Source organism: Rhipicephalus microplus, chromosome 9 (assembly GCF_043290135.1).
Source record: "Rhipicephalus microplus isolate Deutch F79 chromosome 9, USDA_Rmic, whole genome shotgun sequence".
Taxonomy (NCBI): Eukaryota; Metazoa; Arthropoda; class Arachnida; order Ixodida; family Ixodidae; genus Rhipicephalus; species Rhipicephalus microplus.
In genome coordinates, this window is record NC_134708.1 from 3,089,717 (window position 1) to 3,109,483 (window position 19,767).

At 45.1% G+C, this 19,767-nt stretch overlaps 1 protein-coding gene across 7 annotated transcripts in view; it reads left to right on the forward strand.

Moving 5' to 3' along the window:
- Positions 1–19,767, forward strand: part of Grip163 (gamma-tubulin complex component 6) — a 212,119-nt gene that overhangs the window by 103,880 nt on the left and 88,472 nt on the right. For 4 of the 7 annotated variants that reach the window (XM_075872979.1, XM_075872981.1, XM_075872980.1 and 1 more), the window contains 2 exons: positions 2,400–2,541; positions 15,251–15,288. In XM_075872979.1, coding sequence (XP_075729094.1) covers positions 2,400–2,541; positions 15,251–15,288 — 180 coding nt within the window. Of the gene's footprint in view, positions 1–2,399; positions 2,542–15,250; positions 15,289–19,767 lie in introns of those variants that run through there. The other 3 variants (XR_012885949.1, XM_075872983.1, XM_075872982.1) reach the window with 2 other exon arrangements.

A 19,767-nucleotide genomic window follows, 5' to 3' on the forward strand; every position in this document is an offset into this window, starting at 1 on the left:
GAGTCGACGCGAACTGTAAGAACGCTTGATTTCAGAGTTATTCAATTATACGAATTGTGAAACTGCGTTCCAAAATCCGGACATGCAGTTGGCCCAATTTTTCGGGGGTTAGCTACATGTCTTTGTGTGATAACGTGTGCTTGTTTCAGATGCCTCTTTCTCTCATTTCCATTATTCGCAAGCACTCCCGAGATAAATTTGTAACACCAGGCCCCTTTAAAACAATACAATTAACATTACCTGTACTTTTTTTGCTTCATTATTCACTGGTTTTTATTAAGGTTGTGTCAGACAGTTGGGTGCTGGTGTGTCGGGAACAGTATAGCTTTCACTTGTGAAGTAGCCTTAGAAGACCGGCCAACACCAAGGGTATCCAGCAGGAGACTGGCTGGCTCCTGTCCAAGAGCTTCCTTCACTATGTTGTCATGATAGGCACGCTGGCACTACCCATGTTCAGTTCAACACAATACGTGTTCTCGTACAAGTGCAGCCTCTTAGGCACATGAATGCAGCGTAACAGTGAAGGAGGTCCGCCCTATGTACGACTGACGCAGAAGCATAGCTAATGTTCCAGCCACACACAGTCCTACCGTGTAAGATTAACGTCCCCTTTTCGTAGCTCGAGTCATCGCAGCTATACCGGTTCAGGCAATTAAGGCAACAGGCTGGGTCAACAAAACAACACTTTATCGCTATGTTAGGAATAATGTGTAAATGTGACGTAGAGGGACTTCCGCTCAAGGCAGATAACCAAAGGTTGACGTTTAGGCCTTTGGCTGTTGACGTCCTTGGCTCGCAGGAAGTTCCAAGACTCATCCTTCCTGCTTGGTCGCTGGTGCCATAAAGAACCTCTAGCAGTTGGCACGCTCATTTTCACCACTGTCCTGGTTTTCTTCTACCTCACGAGGGTTCGTTCCTTTGCTAAGGGAGGGGAATCCGTCTTGTAAGCCGATAAAGGGTAATAGCATGCGCCGGCCGCAGGGTGCCCCATTCCTTCGCTAGAGGCTTCATGGTGTCGTTTCTCGAAGGGATATACATGTCCTCGCAACTAGGCTGCCTTGCTGCTGTAAAAGAGAGAGAGTCGCTGGGTGCAAGTGCTTTCCCACAACAGAAATTGTACCCTGAAAGCTCATGCATAATTTGCATTGTAGGAGAAGGCAACACCCATTCAAATGCTTGGTCTTGGTCAGTTAGCTCATTTCCAGTGAAAGCTTTTAATTAATTGATCATTCAGATACGTGCATGTGAACCTGAGCCTTGTTTGGGTCACACTAGCCGAAGAGCAACTACTTGTGCGGGAACTTCCACAACTCCAGTATTATTCAAAGCTGTGACCTCTGTCCTGTGAATGGCACAGAGTCACGATCATGGCATGTTCCAGGCCAGTGGTGACAGGAGGTTCTTTCAACTTTTCACTTCAGTTACAACATTACCGCCAAAGTGCAAAAAATGTGCGCAGAATATTTCTATGGTAGAATGTTTTGCACTACTGGGAGAAAACAACAATGAATAAGTATTGAGCACATGCTGCAGGCCAGGGTGCTGCAGGGGTGCTCACAGGTTGGCTGATATGTGTTGGGGTCTGCATCCAGAGCTCTCCATGTGAGGGTAAGAAGGGCACAACAAAGGGAGCAGCACAATGCGTGGAATGGGTGTGCAATGCCAGCCTTTGAAGATTTTTAGACAAATGCAAAAGTGTGTCACCACCCAAGGTGTAAAAGATTTCACAGGGCTCAGTTCACACTTGTCTGAACCAGCACAAAGGAGGAGAGAGTGCTCCCACCCCATTGTCTGGCACACTCATCGGGATGAAAAGAGTGTTTGTGCCAAGTACCTGTAATTTTGCTTGTACCCGGAAGGTTCAAAACGTTTTGCCACAGGCAATAAAACCCAATAATAAGATCCTCCTGTGATTACATGTTAAAGTGTTACAAAGTCCCTTTAGCCCTATTGCTCCTGTGAGGAAAAAGAAGAAGACTGTACTGAAAATTTGGGAGGGGGCATCATATTTAAGAGCTTTTTTTTCTCTATGAAATTGTACCACTTTTTTCAATTCAGTGGTGTAACATCAAGTTTGCTTCACCAGTAGAGTGAAAGATGGGGCAGCAAGCAAGTGGCACAGCATGAACAAGTGGTGTGGCCATTTTGCGAGAAGCTATGACGAGCGTCGTAGTTCGTTCTTCGTGGAGGACCAATTTTTTTTTATGATTCTCATGATGACTATACTCAGTAACGGTTGAGAAAGCTCTTTTTTTGTGTGTATGATAATGAGACTAGATTTTATTCTCTTACTAACACAATTACATTGCACTTTACTGAGAAACACAAGATGTCTATGCATTTGCAGAATCGTCTCTCTATAAAAGACTTTATTATGAATGCGTGTCACTTCTTTGCAGCTCAAACTAGCGGCGGTGGAGTTGTTCAACTCAAAGACACTCAACTGGATTCTCTCGCAAGCCTTGAGCTCGTCCCTGCGAGGAGAGTGCCCTGAGGCCAGGAACCTGCGCTTGGACGCATGTCCTCTTGCCGTCTCTCCTGGTAAAAGGCCTTGCTGCTCGTAGTCTGGGAAAAAGCATTGGAAACACATATGGGCACTGTTGTGTATCCGAACATGTACATATTCCAACTCGGAACAAATTTGATCAGAGCCCTCAGAATTTCACTAAAATATGATGTCTGGTTTCTGGTTGACGTTTGTCAGAAAGCTATTCTGAGAGCAATCATTGCCTGTGGCAATGCCAATTTGATTTACATGTAGAGCAAGGATATTGAAATTCAGTAAAATTGTTGCAAAATTTTTGCCTTGTGTGGCTGCAGAAGTTTTGCTAGGATGTGGTGTGTTGACATTGCGTTGTGAGTGGGCCTCCAGCCCAATCCTACACAACCCCTCCCAGGACAAAAGGAGACATGCCTTCTCCCCATCTGGTCTGGCAAAGGAGCTACAAATTGCCCCTCACTTCCCCTGGGGATGTAAGCGGGTTGTCGAGAAGTACCTTCATATTTGGTTGGAGCCTTGTGAAAGCCTTAATTAACCCAACCAGATAGACAGCTCTGTCAAAATGTTGGACCTTGCTCTCTGCCTCAACATGGGAGTAATCCGCACTCTGTGGTGACCTACAAGTTCACTATTCCACTTGCTTGCATGGCAGTCAAATGTTTCTGTCTAAACTGGCATACCAAAAACTTTGCTGTTGTCTCTCTTTTCACTGATGTGCTTTTTCTCGATATACTCGGCTTGTACCGCCACATGTGCATGGGTATTATTGAAGCTAGCCGAAGACAAGGAGACGAAAAAGACAATGGGCACGAAAGAGTGCGCATGTTAATTAAGAAAATACTACTAAAAAATATTCTTGCTTTTTGTTTGCGTCGAATGCAGTCTACACTTGTCTCATCTTGTTTCTGCAACGTGGTGCCATGAACAGGATAGTGGCATCTCCTCTTCCCACTGGCCACAGAAGACGGATGAAGAGGAGGCCCCAGTGCGAACTGACGGCAGCGAGATAGGACATTTTCAGATGAGAGTGGCGCAGACACGAAGGACGACACAGCCACTCATGAAGACTCGCCGCTGAAATCTGTAAGCGACCAACGTTTCCTCAATTATTCAAAATTAACAAGGAAGCAATTTCGAAGAAACAAAAAACACTGAGGACGCAAACAACCCACCTAGTGAGGGAAGCAGAAAATAAGCTTCAGGAGAATCAAGACCCTACAGCAATATCGCTGCTAGCCAGCCAAATCAGAGGCAACGTCGACATGTTGAAGAAAGTTGAAGAACAGATGGGACAGTTCTATAACGCCAGAAACAGCCGAAGCCGAGTTTGCGAGAACCACTGAGTACAAATTAAGAAAGATTAGCATTCTACATAACATCAATGCTTACCTTTGCCGACAAGAACAGCGGGAGTTAGTGAGGGAACAAGTCACCTCCAATGACAATGCCAAGCAAGCGCCGCAAGCAAATGCAGTATAGCTACCAAAAGTAGAATTAATGAAGTTTGATGGCGACAGGAGGAAGTGGCAGAAATTCTGGCATCAATTTTAATTGGCTGTTCACGTGAGAACAGAATTAAACGAGAATCAAAAGTTCACGTACCTTCTGTCACCACTTACCAGTAAAGCGTCAGCTACCGTGGAGAGACTTCATTATTCAGGCAGCAATTATGTGAAAGCTATCGACATGCTCAAGCAGCAATACGGGAAAGACACTGCGCTTGTAGAAATTCATATCAAATAGCTAACTAACCTGAGCACAGTAGCAAGCTGCAGTGACTATGAAGGATTGAGTAGACTGTAAGACAAGGTACAAGTGCACACACGTTGGCTGGAATCCTTAGGCGTGAAAATCGAGCCCTAAGCATTAATGCTACTATCAGTATGAGAATATTGCTACATGCATGCAAATTGAGATTCTAGGGGGCGACGCATGTGTGTGCCTGACGAGGAAGACGAAGATTGGTCTCCGCTCGGTGTCTGGTCTACCGATCACGCCGCTGCTGCTGCTGGTTTGAACTATATTTCATCCACAGCCTTGTCGATACGGTGTCTCTCTTCCGTAACATATTTGGTGGAGGTGTAACGTTCCACGTCCTTACCACAAAGCTTCGCAGTGGCCGCACCATCCAGCCTCCGGCCATGGCTTCTAATGATAACCCCCTCTCACCGCCATCACCTGGAGCGCCAGCTACTACGTACCTTGCGATGTCCCACCCCCGTGATCTCGGTACGTAGCAAATGACCGAGAGTGACAAGGTGGGCCACATACTCAAGGGCATCGCGGACGACGCTTTCAACTTACTCGTGTACAACAAGGTCACGACCGTCGATATCATAATTAAGGAATGCCGCCGCTTCGAAATGGCCAAGAACCGCCGAGTTCAGCCTCAATTTTCACGGCTCTCTAACACTCTCTAACACAGCTGTCACGTCAACCTGTACCGATCTCGGTGCCGCACCACCCATGCACGAGAATGTCACTCGCATCGTTCGGCGCTAGCTTGAGGCGGCCCGTCTGGCGCCGTTTCATGCACTTCCACTCGACTAGGGCACCGTGCAAACACCTCCGGCGGTGTCATTTATTCAGGCAGTCGGGCGGCAAGAAATCGCTAACCTTGGTTTTCCTGTTGCCTGCTCCGTCTCCCGACCGGACTACAGACCGATGCCAATAAATGAACCACGCCCCGACCAATACTCTCTGCCCAGATCCCGCAATCCTACGGAATGAAGAATAGCAGACGACAAGCCAATCTGCTTCCGCTGTCACTGAGTTGGCCATGTCTCCCGCTACTGCCGCAGCACTTGGACGCCCCTCCATTGGAGCCAATTTTTTTCTTCTCCTCGGCCATACGCGAACCCCCGCTGGTATTTGCCTAGCCGTGAGTATCCTGCTTCCGACGCACCTAACAGCCGCTCTACCGCGCGTACAGCGTCATACTGTCCCCTGTGGGACCGACCAGTGAATATGCCATGGACACTGTCACTCGGGCTGCTCCTGCACGCGAAATCACCCGTACTCGCCTTCTGACCTCTCAAGAGAAGCAACAGCGTTTGTATGACCAACTACACCATGACGTACACTTCCCGCCCGGTTCTTTGGTCCTGCTCTGGTCTCCGACTCGTCAAGTTGGCTTGTCAGAAAAACTGCTTATACTTGCTACACAGGTCCATGCCGAGTCCTTCGTGTGGTTACTCCTGCAACATATGAAATTGGTCCTGTCGCCCCATCGCCTTCATGTGCTCGACAGGCTACCGATATTGTACGTTTCAACCACAGCCTCGTCAGTACGGCGTCTCTCTTTCGTAGCGTTATATTTACCTGTAGAAATACACATGGTCTTCCAATTGAAACAACGAGAATTGGCCGGTAGGTTTTCAGGTCAAGATCAGAATGCAACTAAACATCATGAAGAAACTCTGAAGTGTATGATGTGGTAAATAGAAGATTAAGTTGAGTAATTGGCTGAACGGAAGGAAAGCCACGGCAACAAATTGGACATTAGGCAAAAAAAAAGAATAATTTTCGGAACACTACGGCAAAATTTTGCATATTTTGTGAGAATATGCACCCACTATTTTGATGACTGTAGAAAGACTATGCCATATAAAGAGAAGAAAATAAAGCTAGAAGCGTCTCATAAATGCTTCCGTTGCAAGAGGCCTCACCCAACGGCCAAAATATGCATAGCAAGCATAAGATGTAAGATTATCACATTATCCCTAATGATTCGTTTGCATCAATCCAATCATGGTGTGAAACTTGGCATATGCAAATTAACTTCCGTAGAACTGTCCCCATGTCATTTACTAAACGCTCTTTTTTTCTCTTCTTTTGTTTATTCATTTCGTGGTGCACCTCTGAAAAATGTTTCTGAATACAAATATTCAGGTCTTTTATTCACTAAGGATCTGTTTTGGTCACATCACATTGAAGTAATGTGTAACCATGCCCTTAGAAGACTGGGGTACCTACACAAACTCTACATTTGGCCCCAACCAACATAAGGCTTCTGACTTACCAAACGTTAGTTCGTTGAGTACTCGAGTACGGCTCTGTCAATGGAATCCTCACAAAAAATCGGACATTAAAAAAATTGAATTCGTCCAAAAGGAAGCATTATGCTTCATTTATCGTCGCTACGTCAGGTATTTTTCTCCTAGTTCTCATCTTCATAGCCTTCAGCTTACTACTCTCTTTTTTCGTCATCACGTTGAATCGTTAAATTTCTTTCACACTCTCATTTACACTCCACGATTTTCTTCACTCAGCGACTACATCACACCTGCCAAAACCAACTTCCACCAGACATCATGATTTGAACATGTCTTCTTTTAATCACCGAACTATCTCGTATAAATATGTTTTTTTTTTTTTTGCACCATTGAATTATGGTATGCGTTGCCCGGCCGTGTTAAAACTTTATCACGTGATGAATTCATTTTGTACATCACTAATCACTCATCCTCGCGCTCTGTTCCTCTCGCTTTGTATTGCAATTTGTTTTGTATTTTGTATCCTCTCCTGTGATAGCCTATCAAGGCTGTAGTATATTAAAAATAAATAAATAAATATGTGGGGAAAGGCACGCAACGTCTATGTACCAGGGAAAAAGAACTTACGGCGCAGTGCACAGCAGCCATTCAAGGTAAAAATGAAAATCAGGAAGAGCAAGGGTCAATCTGCCAATATACGACTATATCGTCAAGTATTTGTCTACTGACTGCAGTCGCAATAGCAGAAAGTAGAAACCAGTCGTGCTATTGTCGGACACTAGCACTATTGTTGGACACTGGCAGCCAAAGAACATTCATGCTTAAGAGCGTGTGAAAAAAAGTTTGGTTGCCCAGTCAAAGGAAAATAAAGACTGACCATCAGCTCTTTTGGAGGAGGACAAGAGGAAAAGACTATGAATTGAGTTGAAGTCAAACTTAGAAGCCTATACAGTGGCGAAGAGGTCTTTTTGGAAGCACTCGAGGTTGACATTGCATCAAAAGAAAGAATACCATTCCTGCCAGTTTCACTGAATAAGAAGTATGAAGATGGCGGATTAAAGCTGGCTGACAGTTTATGTACAAACACAGACCACAGAGAAATCTGAATCCTTATTGAATCAGACAATGAACAGTAATTTCTGGGACATCGAAACCATTGACATGAAGAGCACCGAGCAAAACGCAAAGAAAGAACAGAGTGTGATAGAGTATTTCAGCAAGAACTTGAAGTGAAAAGAAAACGAGAGTGACACAACGACCAGATTGAAGCAAGTCACTCGAAGGTTACAGAAGGACAAAAGTATACTGCGACGTTACGACAGTGCTATCAGAGAGTACTTGAATAGTGGAGTGGCAGGAGTGCACCAATGACACACTGCTACGACATGCCGCATCAAGCCGTCATCAGGGAAGATTGTCAAACAACAAAGAATCGTATTTGATGCGTCATCATTGTCCACAAAATGGTCATCTCTAAATGACAACCTCGAAACTGGACCAAATCTCAATTGTGATCTCGTGCATATGCTGATCAACTTTCGGTATCATCGCATTGCAATGACAGCTGATATTGAGAAGGCATTTTTACAGATTTCAAAACATGAGCAAGACAGAGTTGTACTGTGTTTCCTTTAGTGAAATAGAATTCCGAGTGGAAGCGGTGCAAAGGTTGTAACATGGAAAATGTCACGAGTGACCTTTGGCACTGCCCCTAGTACTTTCTTGCTCGCAGTAACAGTACAACACCACCTCAGCAAGTTGGAGGAGAAATTTCCAGAGATGATTAAACAGCTGAGGAGTAACATCTACGTCGAGGATGCGATAATGGGAGCCAAGTCACCCAAGGAAGCCGGAAAACATTACTGGAAGTCAAATGAAATCTTTAAAGAGGTGTCAATGACATTGAGAAAGTTCAACACAAATCAGCCTCGATTACAACAAACTATAAAGGAAGAAGAAAACGCAAGCTTCAAGTATTCCACTAAAATAAAGGTCCTCGGCATCAGATAGAACTTCAAAGAAGATAGGCTGTGCATACCATCATTTGACATAAAAGACATGGATACCAGCGGTGCGCTAACGAAGCGCCAAATGTTACAGCTCGCTGCAAGAGTATACGATCCTCTGGGACTCTACTTTATTCACGGTAACAGCCAAGCGATAAATACAAAACATGTGGAGGAAAGGGACGTCTTGGGAAGACCAGATGATGAAACGGAGACGTGGAGGAGATGGATTAAAGAGCTAAAATCTATTCAAGAGTTCAGTGTATTATGATGGTTTAATGTATTACAAAGGAAGAAGTCTGTTCACATGCTTCACTTGTTTTCAGATGCAAAGCCATATGCATACGGAACAGCGGCCTATTTCATGAATCACTATGACAAAGAAAAGGAGGCTGAAATACTAATTTCAGAAGGAAGAATAGCACCAACGAAGCAAATCTCGTTGCCAAGACTTGAGCTAATGGCTGCATTGCTGTCTGCACGTCTTTCTGAATACATCAGAAGTGGATTTGTAAGAAAGATAGATACTACAAGATGCTGGACGGACTCGACCACTGTTCTTAGTTGGCTACACGGAAAGAAAGAACGAGACGTTGTTGTAGAAAACAGGGTGAAGGAGATAAAATAGAAAATGAAGCTGTCAGAGGGGAAATACATTGCAAGTGAAGAGAACCCAGCTGATCTCATGACCAGAGGTGTAAGAGCAAGGACTGTGATGCAGTTGGAACTATGGTGGCACGATCTAAAGTGACTTGTTACGGAAGACAAGACCACAGAGCAGACAGGAATGGAAGAAGACACTGAGAGTAGTGAATGTTATGTGACTAACACATACGCGTTGATTCTGGCTGTGATCGACGCAGAGAAGTATGGAACCTACACAATATTACTCAGAGTGACAGCTTCGGTTCTGAGATACATACAGATTATAAAAAAGAAGCGGATAATCCGCAATCTCTGAGTTTTGAGGAACTTAAGAACGCAGAGACAGCGATAATAAAACTGGAGCGACGACAAATATGGGAACATATTGTACTCAACAAGAGCAAGATGACTAAGACAACAAGGATGTTGCTATGGGGTAGAGAAGTCTTTGAAGATGAACAAGGGCTAATAAGGCACAAAGGTCGTCTGTCTCAAAGTGGACTGACATACAACAAAAAACTTCCAACTGTGCTACCAGAGTGGACGGCAGCTGCAAAGCTGGGCTAATAAGGCGCAAGAGTCGTCTGTCTTAAAATGGACTGACATACAACAAAAAACTTCCAACTGTGCTACTAAAGTGGATGGCCGCTGCAAAGCTGCTAGTACGACATGTGCATGAACTCATGTTACATGGGGGAGTCAGTGCAACACTTTTGCAGCTTAGAACAAAATATTGGATAATCCAAGAAAGGCAGCTGGTGAAGAAGGTTATTCATGGATGTTTTAAGTGTTGACGATCTGACGCTGAACAGATTAAGCAAGACACAGCACCCCTGCCTGCTGACAGAGTCAACCAACAACAATGATTGGAAGTGACCAGTGTAGATTTTGCAGGCCCGATGCTTATAAAAGACGCCGTGAAAGACGCAACAAAACTATACATCGCAGCATTCGTGAGTGTTACTACAAGAGCTGTACATCACGAAGTTGTCGACAACTGTAAAACAGAAGCATTCTTACATGCATTCAGAATATTTATAGGCTTACGTCTCACAATATATAGTGTGACAATGCAAGAACATTCAGGAAAGGCAACAGAGAAATCAATCGTATGCTAAAAAAAATACAAAAAAAAAGTATCTAAAAAGCTAACCAAGGAGATTAAATAAAGTGGAAGTTTATGTCCGAGTAAGAGTCTTGGTGGAGAGGCTTCTATGAAAGGGTAATACGAAGCACAAAATCATCAATGAGGAAAGTCATCGCAAATAGACTGCTAACAAGAGAAGAGATGGAAACAATCACCAGTGAAGTTGAAGCGCTGCCTAACAACAGGACGTTGACTTATGTATACAGCAAACCGGATGAGCTGCTACCTTTTGTGCCGGCGGACATAAGAGGTAGAAAATACAGTCTTCCAGGCAATGATGAAGCTCAACACGAAGTCAACATTGAAGAAATGTGGAGAAAGCGGCAAAACATCATGAAAGATTGGTGGAAAAGACGGAACGAGAAATACCTGAAGGAATTGAGAGAGCAAGCTTACGTAAGTAAACAAGAAACGATAGTGAACTGAGGAGACATCGTATTGATCGGTTTATGCATTTCTAGATCACTCAGGAACGTGGCTAAAGTAATGGACGTTTATATAAAGGTCGACGGGATAATACTTTCCTGCCTTTTGAAAACCAATATATTACTCATTCAGAGGCCTGTACAACACATCTAATAACTCTAAGGTTGTTTCCATTGAGAAAAACGAAACTTCATGCGAGCCGGAAGCTATTGAAACTCACCGAAGACAAGGAGAGGAAGAAGACAATAGGCACGGAAGAGCGCGTGTGTTAATAAAAAAATAATAAAAAAGGGATATTCTTGCTTTTTGTTCATATCGAATGCAGTCTACGCTTGTCCCACCCGGTTTCTGCAACAAGTATAGTTCAGAGTTCAGAATTTTTTCTCAAAGCCCATCTCTCTTGATGAGGAAATGGCAATGATACCTTACTTTCTGCCTTATTACACGCTCCTGCATTTAAAGGGGTATTGACACAAATTAGCACAGCTGAGATAGCCTGCAGAATCAATTCCTGTGAAATGCATATATCCAGCATTTACTTGCGTAATTGGTGCACATTTATTCGTGATTTTGGGGCACCAAGAAGGAGGTGCGCAAATTACGGGGGAATTCCGCGAGCGCATACAAAATATTGTGTCACAGTCCTAACACGTGCAGTATATAAATTAAAAAGAAAATTTGAAGCACAAATGAAGTGTACTTGATAATTATGAAAAAATTTGCATGTACTTTAACCAGTCAGATACGGTTACGTGCGGTCCAGCGAGAATCACTGATCGCAAGTCCGATTGGGAATCATCGTCGCAGCTGCTGCCACCACTCTCTGAAAGCACATCGTCCTCGGTTCCATTGAGCGCATTAGAACGCCCCATTTTTTCAAAGCTCTTTCGACAATGCTGGGGAAAACTAGGTCCCACAACATGGCAATACCGGAAGAACTAAGCATCCACACATAATTAAAAAGGCCTCCTTCAGTGGCAGGAAACTTTTGCGCACTCTTGTGCTTTTTCGTGTACCTATCATGCTGGTGGTCACGTTGAAGTATGCCCCCTTGAAGTGCTTTGCGGCAGCACAGTTCCCGTTTTCTTCGGGAAAAATAACAACAGCGAGCTTCGATTTCGCTGTATATATATTTACTGTAGCATATCGCAAGAGAACCATTAAAACGCGTCGGCTTGATGGCGAAACTTAATCTTCCAAAATCAACTAAGCGTGCGTTGCAGTGTGGATGCAGAGAACGAGGGGACAGTTGGCACAACAGGCCCTCGCACGCCTCCAATGCAGAAAGTCATCCATGCCGTGACGCGAGTGTGAATTCTCGCCATTCTCGCGATGGTAGAGATTGGGAGATAGGGGGAGGCAAACGCTCGAGCAGTTCCGGCAACCTGTCAAAAGGTTTGTGTTTGTGTGCGGTATTCTAGGGACCCTAGTTTGAGGGAAGTCCTCGGAAAAAGGACTTCGCACTCGCAGCGTGTTTGACTGCGCTTGTCTGCTCGGCGAGGCGTGCACACGGCCGAAGCATCGAAAGGTCCAGAGGTGCGCGCGTCGGTGAGCTGGCTCGGGCGGGTCGGGGAGCATAAAATAGGTGAATAAATTTTCTTTTTCAGCAAAGTTGGTAAAATAATAGGGGTGCGCAAATCATGTGCATAAATATGGTAATCTGCAAAATATTAATAGTGCATATAGCTTGAAAAGTATTTCACGGCAGTTTTGAAGTTTGCATATTGAAGGTATTGACACCATATAAAGGGACCCCTTTGGGACCTCTTTACTTCCCTCACGTCACCACACTGCAGTCAATAAAACAAGTTATTATTACACCATATTTGCTTTTTTTCTTTTGCTGCATTTGTTCTAGCAGTCTATACTTCTCAGCGGCTGGTTGTGAGTGTGCGGACACAGCTGATGCGTTGTAAGTCTTGTGTTTGGCAACACTGCAGTCTTGTTACCTATTCAAAAGGAATGCTTGATGCGGACCGTGCAGAAGTGTGTCACAGTTCTGTGTGCTGACGTGGAGGAGCGCTGCACACACTATGTGGTGATAGTTGCACTTGGTGGCTTGTTGTTTTTGGAGCTCTCTCAAATCGAAAGTGAAATTGGTCGATAATGAGGGGCCTGTAAATAATTATCTGTCGCATGCTGCAGCAAAGGATGTGCTATGTTGTGACTAACAGGCCCCCCAGTAATACATTGCAGCAAAAAAAAAAAAAATGACTCCAAAGTTTTTGTGTCGGTACTCCTTAAGCCATGCCCCGAAATTAAAGGGGAAAAAACATGCACATAACCGGCGCCCCTTCTTTGTAAAGGCATCGTTCTGTTTTTGGTGCGGGTTATATGTGATAAAATACATTGCGTAGACAAAGAAGGGGAACTATCAGCTTGTTGTACTCAAGTAATTCCTGTCCGTGTCTTTAGCAAGCAGATTGCCGCCTGGCAAGATGTTCATGGCAAGCTGCTTTACTGGTTTCTGTGGCTGCAAAAGTCTTGAAAAGATTGCAAAGCTGCGAAGTGCACAAGACATCATCTCATGCAAAAAATAATGTAGCTGTAATACAGTGGAATCCTGCCATAACCAAGTCTGCCACAGCAAATACTTTTTGATTTCCCGCCAGCTGCCAATGAAAAACAGTGTGAAAAATAATTCGTCACTAGGAATATTTTTCCTGAATACTTCACTTTGGCAAAGTTTTCGAAAGTGCTACCTCATAAGAAAAAGGAACTTGCCTAGGATTGAAGCGAAATGCTGCTACCAACTCGGCCGTGTCTCGTTGGCTCTTATCCAGAGTGCGCGGCTGCATCAAAACACCCATGTCTTCACCACCACACGCACATTGCGATAAGATGATTTGCCATTGAGATGCTCGCGACAGATTGCCCATACACCATGATGCTGCCGGTGGGTTTTGTGTATTTGTTTCTTGGCAGAATCTTTCTTCAAGAACTCCTGCCACGTTTTTGATGCCACGCTCAAAACAAAACTATTGCTCATTGTTAACTAGCCCTGCAATTGTGAACGACATCCACAATGTTATGAAGGCGCACGCGTATCCAGTGCACACTTAGTCCAAGGATTACTAGTGTACAAATTGTATTGCAATGACTGATAACACAAACGCGGTGGTGTCAACGTAATCAGGGATAACCATGAAAATGTGCATGCATTTACACACACTGACTCAAGCCAATATTGCCATTACTGCTTGCCACAATGCTGTGGTCAAAAATCACGTTAATGGGAATTAAGATCGGAACCACACAGTTCTGAAGTCAGGCGCATGACCAGCATAGAAGCACAGATTGAAATTGGAACTACAGTTTGCTGCAACTGCTGCGCAGGAAACCGCAGTCCAGACTAAAGGCAATAAAGCCGTAAAATGGCACGAAGCATTGCAGCTTTTCTGTCGTTCACTTATGGCTATAGTAGGGCGAAGCTTCAGGGTTTTCTGTTTTCATTTGGCCTTTAGTGAAACTTTGGAACGCTATTTCGTTGCACTGTGCACTCTGTGTGCTCCAAGGGTCGTGTCAATACATATCACATCTTCTCATATATAACCCTCCTCTGCACCCACATATTTACACAAAGCCGCTTTCCTTGCATCATTGTGAAGGCATGTAGTCGAGCCAATATGAGCACCGAAATTCTCGTATGACTTGCACCCTGACTTTAGCACCAGGTTTTTTGTATATTTTAATTGTATTATACAAGAGAATTATGTTCGCTCGTTGAGTGGCTTGGTAAGTTAGCAAGAGTTAAATGCATGCGCTTGCTGGAACCAAAAGAACGAGCCTTAATTATCAAATCTTAGCAAATTTTATAATCTAGAGTTCTACTGTAACGAAATTCTTCAATAACCTATTTTTGTCGCTGTGGGATTTCACTGTACCGCATCTTGATTGCATGTCATGTAAACTTGCCAAGCAAAGATCGTTATCTCAGCCATTTTGTCTGTGCAGACCCTTGGGAAAGCACCAGCCTGCACTGTAGAGGCCTTAAATGCCAGGCATCGATGTTCATGCAGAAAAAAGTATATTAGGAATGGAGGTCACCTCATAGCTGAGATTGCAAGTGCTCACTGCATCCTGCTCTTGGAGGTGTACAGTGTGCTGAGGCAAAAAAAAAGATTGTTGACAGCTGTGTGAGTGTGGCGTTCATATTGTGCACAAAAAGGGTCGATAAAAAAAATTTGGTAGGTCTCTCCGTATACCTATTCTTTTTTTCGTAATAAGCATTTTTGGAAGAGGCAAAAAGGAATAAAGAAATTGGGTGCCGCATATGTGTGTGTCTCTCGCTTTTTCATGTCCGTTGTCTACCTGCCTTTTATCTCGGCTCATGTCATGGTCTTGCGGGCCAAAATAAGCTATTGGGCCAAATAATTTTCTATGCATTTTTTTTCTGTGCATTGCATCTCGATTGATTGATTGGTTGACAAGCCCATATTGGGGCAGAAAGAGCACTCAATTTGCTTGCACTGATAAAACAATGAAACATTTATTTCATGTTTTTTTTTTCTGTTCTCTTACTGTTGAACAGGCCAGAACATGCTGAGCTGCCTTTCAATGAGCTACAAGGTAAGCTTTACCTTCTAACCGTACTTGTGTCCACTGAATTTGCAAACTGTGCACTGCCATTGTTTGCTTGTTTTTTAAAAAATAAAAAAAATATTGCAACCTATTTATGGGTATGTAAGAAAAGTGACAAGAAATGTGGGAAATATACGCATGAAGGATCCCCCCGATGTTTGTCTCTGGCAAAAGAATATGTTGTGTCACCGATGCGCGGAACACGCGGCATACTCGTGGCATACGTTGCGGTCATTCTAGGGCTTTTCCTTAACCCTCTTGGGGAAACTACAAGCACACTTTCGTGATATAATTTTTCTCAAGTAAGGAAGCACTCACTATGCCATTATTAGCTATGAAGCATTATGTCTTGATGGCAGTTATGGCTGGGTTACTGGCTTGGAACCTAAGCATTAATCAAATTGCATTGCCTGCTCAAACTCTGCATCTGTTCACATGGTTTTATGCCTGACACGGCGGCCGTCCTTTTGCTAAGGGCTTTCAAGCACCAGCGTGGTCTCAACTGGCCCACAGAGGGCACGATTTCAGATCACACCTGATCCTGCACATTTTCTTAACGCACACACAATTACACAGCAAAATCGGCTGTTCTACGGGGTTATCTCATGACTGCTTTCACTGCAGAAGGCCACCACTATTATCCCAACAGTTAAATGGTGTAGTCTAAGTTGTATTTTTCTCACGCAACAAGCTTTCTAAGTGATAATGAGTTGTAGTGTACACGTATCTCGAAGGAGTACAGCCACTAGTGTGGGTTAGATCTTAGCGAGAAGCAGGGCACGCGTTGTGGGAATCGAGGCTAGCCCGCCGCCTTTGCGTGGGCTTTGCCGCCTCTTTCTGCATTCTCATATCCTGACATGACTCTCCTCTCCTCCGCGGTCTTCCGCGCTGGGAGAGCAAAGAGTGACGCTTAACCCCTCTCACTTGGTAGTGAATGTGGACTGTGGCGCCAAGCGCAGAGTCACCCGAGAGGTTTCGTGCGTGCATGTCAGGAGTGAGAGAGACCTTTCCGGGGACGACAGGGGGGGTAAGCACGCTTTTCTTTTCCAGGCTCCCTTTGTTTGGGCCAAGTTTGGGCTTCGCCAACAGCGCCTTGCGCCCGTGGCCAACGCTTACCTTATATTGCCCCCCTCTTGAATGCTACGCCGAGGGCGAAGCGGTGTTCTAGTGCGTGGTAAGCTGCGCCAACCCGTATATTTCCGAAGCCGATGCGACAGCTTTTGCCCTCGCTCTAACAATCGAACCTTTGTCCCGGTGTCTCCGTGAATCACTTTTACCATGTAGACGTGCTCGTGGCACCCTTTGTAGTACTTTGCGCCCGTGGCATGGATAAGCCCATTTGCTTTCTCGCCACGCCTTTGCGGCGGGCTGTACTGCGTTTTGGTGTTGGCACAGACAATAAAGTGTTGCGACCTTGAGCAATATCATGTTCTCGCCACAGCGACGGTTAACATGTGCCCAGCTGCGGCTCGCTAAGACTGGAGCCACGCAAGTGGCCGTACTCCTTCGGGATACGTGTCACTACAGCCTTTTGTTGATGTTGGCACAAGGAGCGCTGACAATTGATGCGTCACGCTTTCAGCTACTCAGGCTGTCATTGAAAGCTGCCGACTGCACTTAGGCGGTACTTCTCTGACTAATATATAAGAACACGCAATTTCCACTTGGTAGTTTGGAACGCCTTCGTGAACTGACTCCCTGGCATACGTTTTCAGCGGATTGCATTAGTATTTCTATGGGTGTTATTCTTTTCATTGTTGGTATTAATATAACTGCATGTATCTGTACACTGGCACGCCCCTCGTATACTGCCAGCGGAGGCCAGAAAAACTGATGTCACTCAGTATCGCCACTCTATAAATACATTTATGGCAATGATTGACCTTCTACTTACTTCAGATACAGTGTAGGTAACAGTTTGAAATGTTGCAAAGGTCAAATGCAGAAACTTCAAGCATCGCAACTCAGCTGCTTCGAGAGTGGCCTTACCCAGTGCCCCGTCCCAGCGAGGCCTATCGTGCGGGCCACATCGATGTACATGCTGCCGGCGCTTTTTACTTTAAGTAGGCACAATTCTAAAGTGTAAGAATGACTTTAAAATACAGTTTAGACATCCCTGAGCTTAAATCAACCATTTCTCCGGGTGTGCGGTACCCACACAAGAAGCGGTGACGATCGATGTGTCGTGCTTTCAGCAACGCAGGCTGTCACCGAAAGCTTCCTTCTGAGCGGAGGAGCCGGTACTTCTCTGACGCGTATGTAAGAACACACAATTTTGAGTTGGTAATTTGGTATGCCTTAGTGAACTAACACACTGGCATACTTTTTCAGAGGATTGCATTAGTAATTTCTTCGGCGATTTCTTAGTTGCAGGTATCGATATAACTGCAAATATGTAATCTGACACGCCGGATGTGTACTGCTACATCGTCGCTTGCTCGAAAAAAAAAAAAACTCAATATTCACTCGTGGGCGCAGATATCTACCAAACAAGACATTTTAAATCATCTGTAGATGTTGACCAGTAGCAAGTGCGAGAACCCACTATCAAAGGAAAAAGCTATCGGCAGCAACAGTCGACAATCTGTGGCTGCTCCTCCAGTCAATTTGAGATTTTTCAGAGTTAAGACATGGATGCTTCAAAAAACTTTGTGCTCGTGCTACTATCTGCACGTCATTCGATGCCCGGAAGCCGTTCGTCACTGTTGAATCAAGATGCGATTGTTATTGAGAAAGGAATATCGCATCAATCTTGACTGTGCGACTTGTAAACATGAAGCCGAACGGCGCGTTTTTCGGATAGTCATTTTACAACCCACCACGTACGTTCTGGCGTGGCGTAGTGGGTAGTGTACTGAGTTAGTAATCAGAAGGTGGCGAGTTAAAATCCCGTCAACAGGCGTTTTTTTTTTTTTTCCATCTTTTTTAATTTTTTTCATTTTTATGTGAATGCACGCTATTTTGCTTATTTATTTATTTATGGCGAATGGGCACCCACGTTTTAACCATATGAAGCCATTTGGAGGTCTGGTACCCAGTGGCGCTGGTTTTTGCAATAGGGTTGTCTGCCCAGAATTTGGATTTCGGTGCGACGGCCGCTCGCGGTGCCTTAGCACATGCAAGTGTCGGGGGCGAAAGAGCAGCAAAAAGGGGGTGTCGCCATGAGGACAATCTTGGCTGCCATCCAGGTAAGCGGCGCGCTGCGAAGCGGCTGAGCGGGGGAACTTTCCGAAGACCACTGTGCCGAGAGCGAACTTGTGACGCCGTGCACGTGGCGGTTGCCGCGGTCCTGAATGGGCACGATACCAGACTCCCCTCTTTGGGAGAATGGGAATCACTTTCGGAAGCGAAGAGCTACTGAAGGCTCAGCAAAGTGATTCGTTTTGAGTCTCGGAGAGACGGAGCGCCGTATACACTGCTTGCTCTGCGGCGGGTGCCGATAAACTGTTTCGAAGAGAGAGAGCGTCGTTACGCTGCTTGTTTTGCACTGGAAGTGAATAGGGGGCTGAAGCAGCGTGTGTCGCTGAGTCTCCGGCCGATTCGTTTTGCTGGACCAAGATGGGCTCCTGCTGAAGTATACAGCCACTGGCGACGAGTCTATCGACCCTTTTAAGGTGGTTATGCCCAAAAGTCTGAGAGCTGTACTGTTGCGATCCTCTCACGATGAACTCATAGCCGGTCACCTGAGTGGCTTGTAAGTTTATGCAAACTGAGCAATGTTGTGACCTGGCTTTGCATGAAGCGTGGCATTTATCGCTATTCCGTGCCTGCCACGTCTGACAAACGGTTGAACCAAGGGTGGGCAAGCCACGCGGTCTTATGAACCGATAGTCAGTGAGCGTTCGTGGCGCGTACTAGCTGAAAGATCCCCTTTTAAGAAAACTAGCCGTGCCCACATCGCAGACTTGAAGCCCTTTGTCACGGTCTGACGAGCTCGTGCCAGCGCCCTACGGCACTTCGCGCAAGAAACGGGCACACCCGGGGTGGCAGACTGCACTCGGACCCCGCACCGGTATATTCTGAGGAAGCGGTCACCTTTGTGATTTTGCGCCAGACGGCAAACTTCTCCGCAACCGAAGGCCCGTAGTTTACTGTCTAGTCTCAGTATAGGTTAGCTTTTTTACGGCCTGTTCTCGTAAAGAAGTTGACCCCGCCCTGTTTGCTGCCAATGTTTCTTGTTTAAATGTTCATGTGTATTTTATGTTTTATTTGTCTAATGTTAGGTGTTCCTTTGTATTTGATGTTTTTATGTTCTTTTGGCCATATATTGAGTGTCATTATTGCTCTGTTTTACTTTTTTTTCCGTGTTTATTTGGTCTACCAGCGACAGGAGTTGTGACCTTGAACATTGGTTCTGATGCGTGGAGGTAGGGACGAAGGACGATTTGCGCCTTTGCTTGCGCAGCCGTCGGCGGTGTGTTTGTGCGTGCTTGTGTGGGTTTGTATGTGCGTGGCACTTTTGCGCGT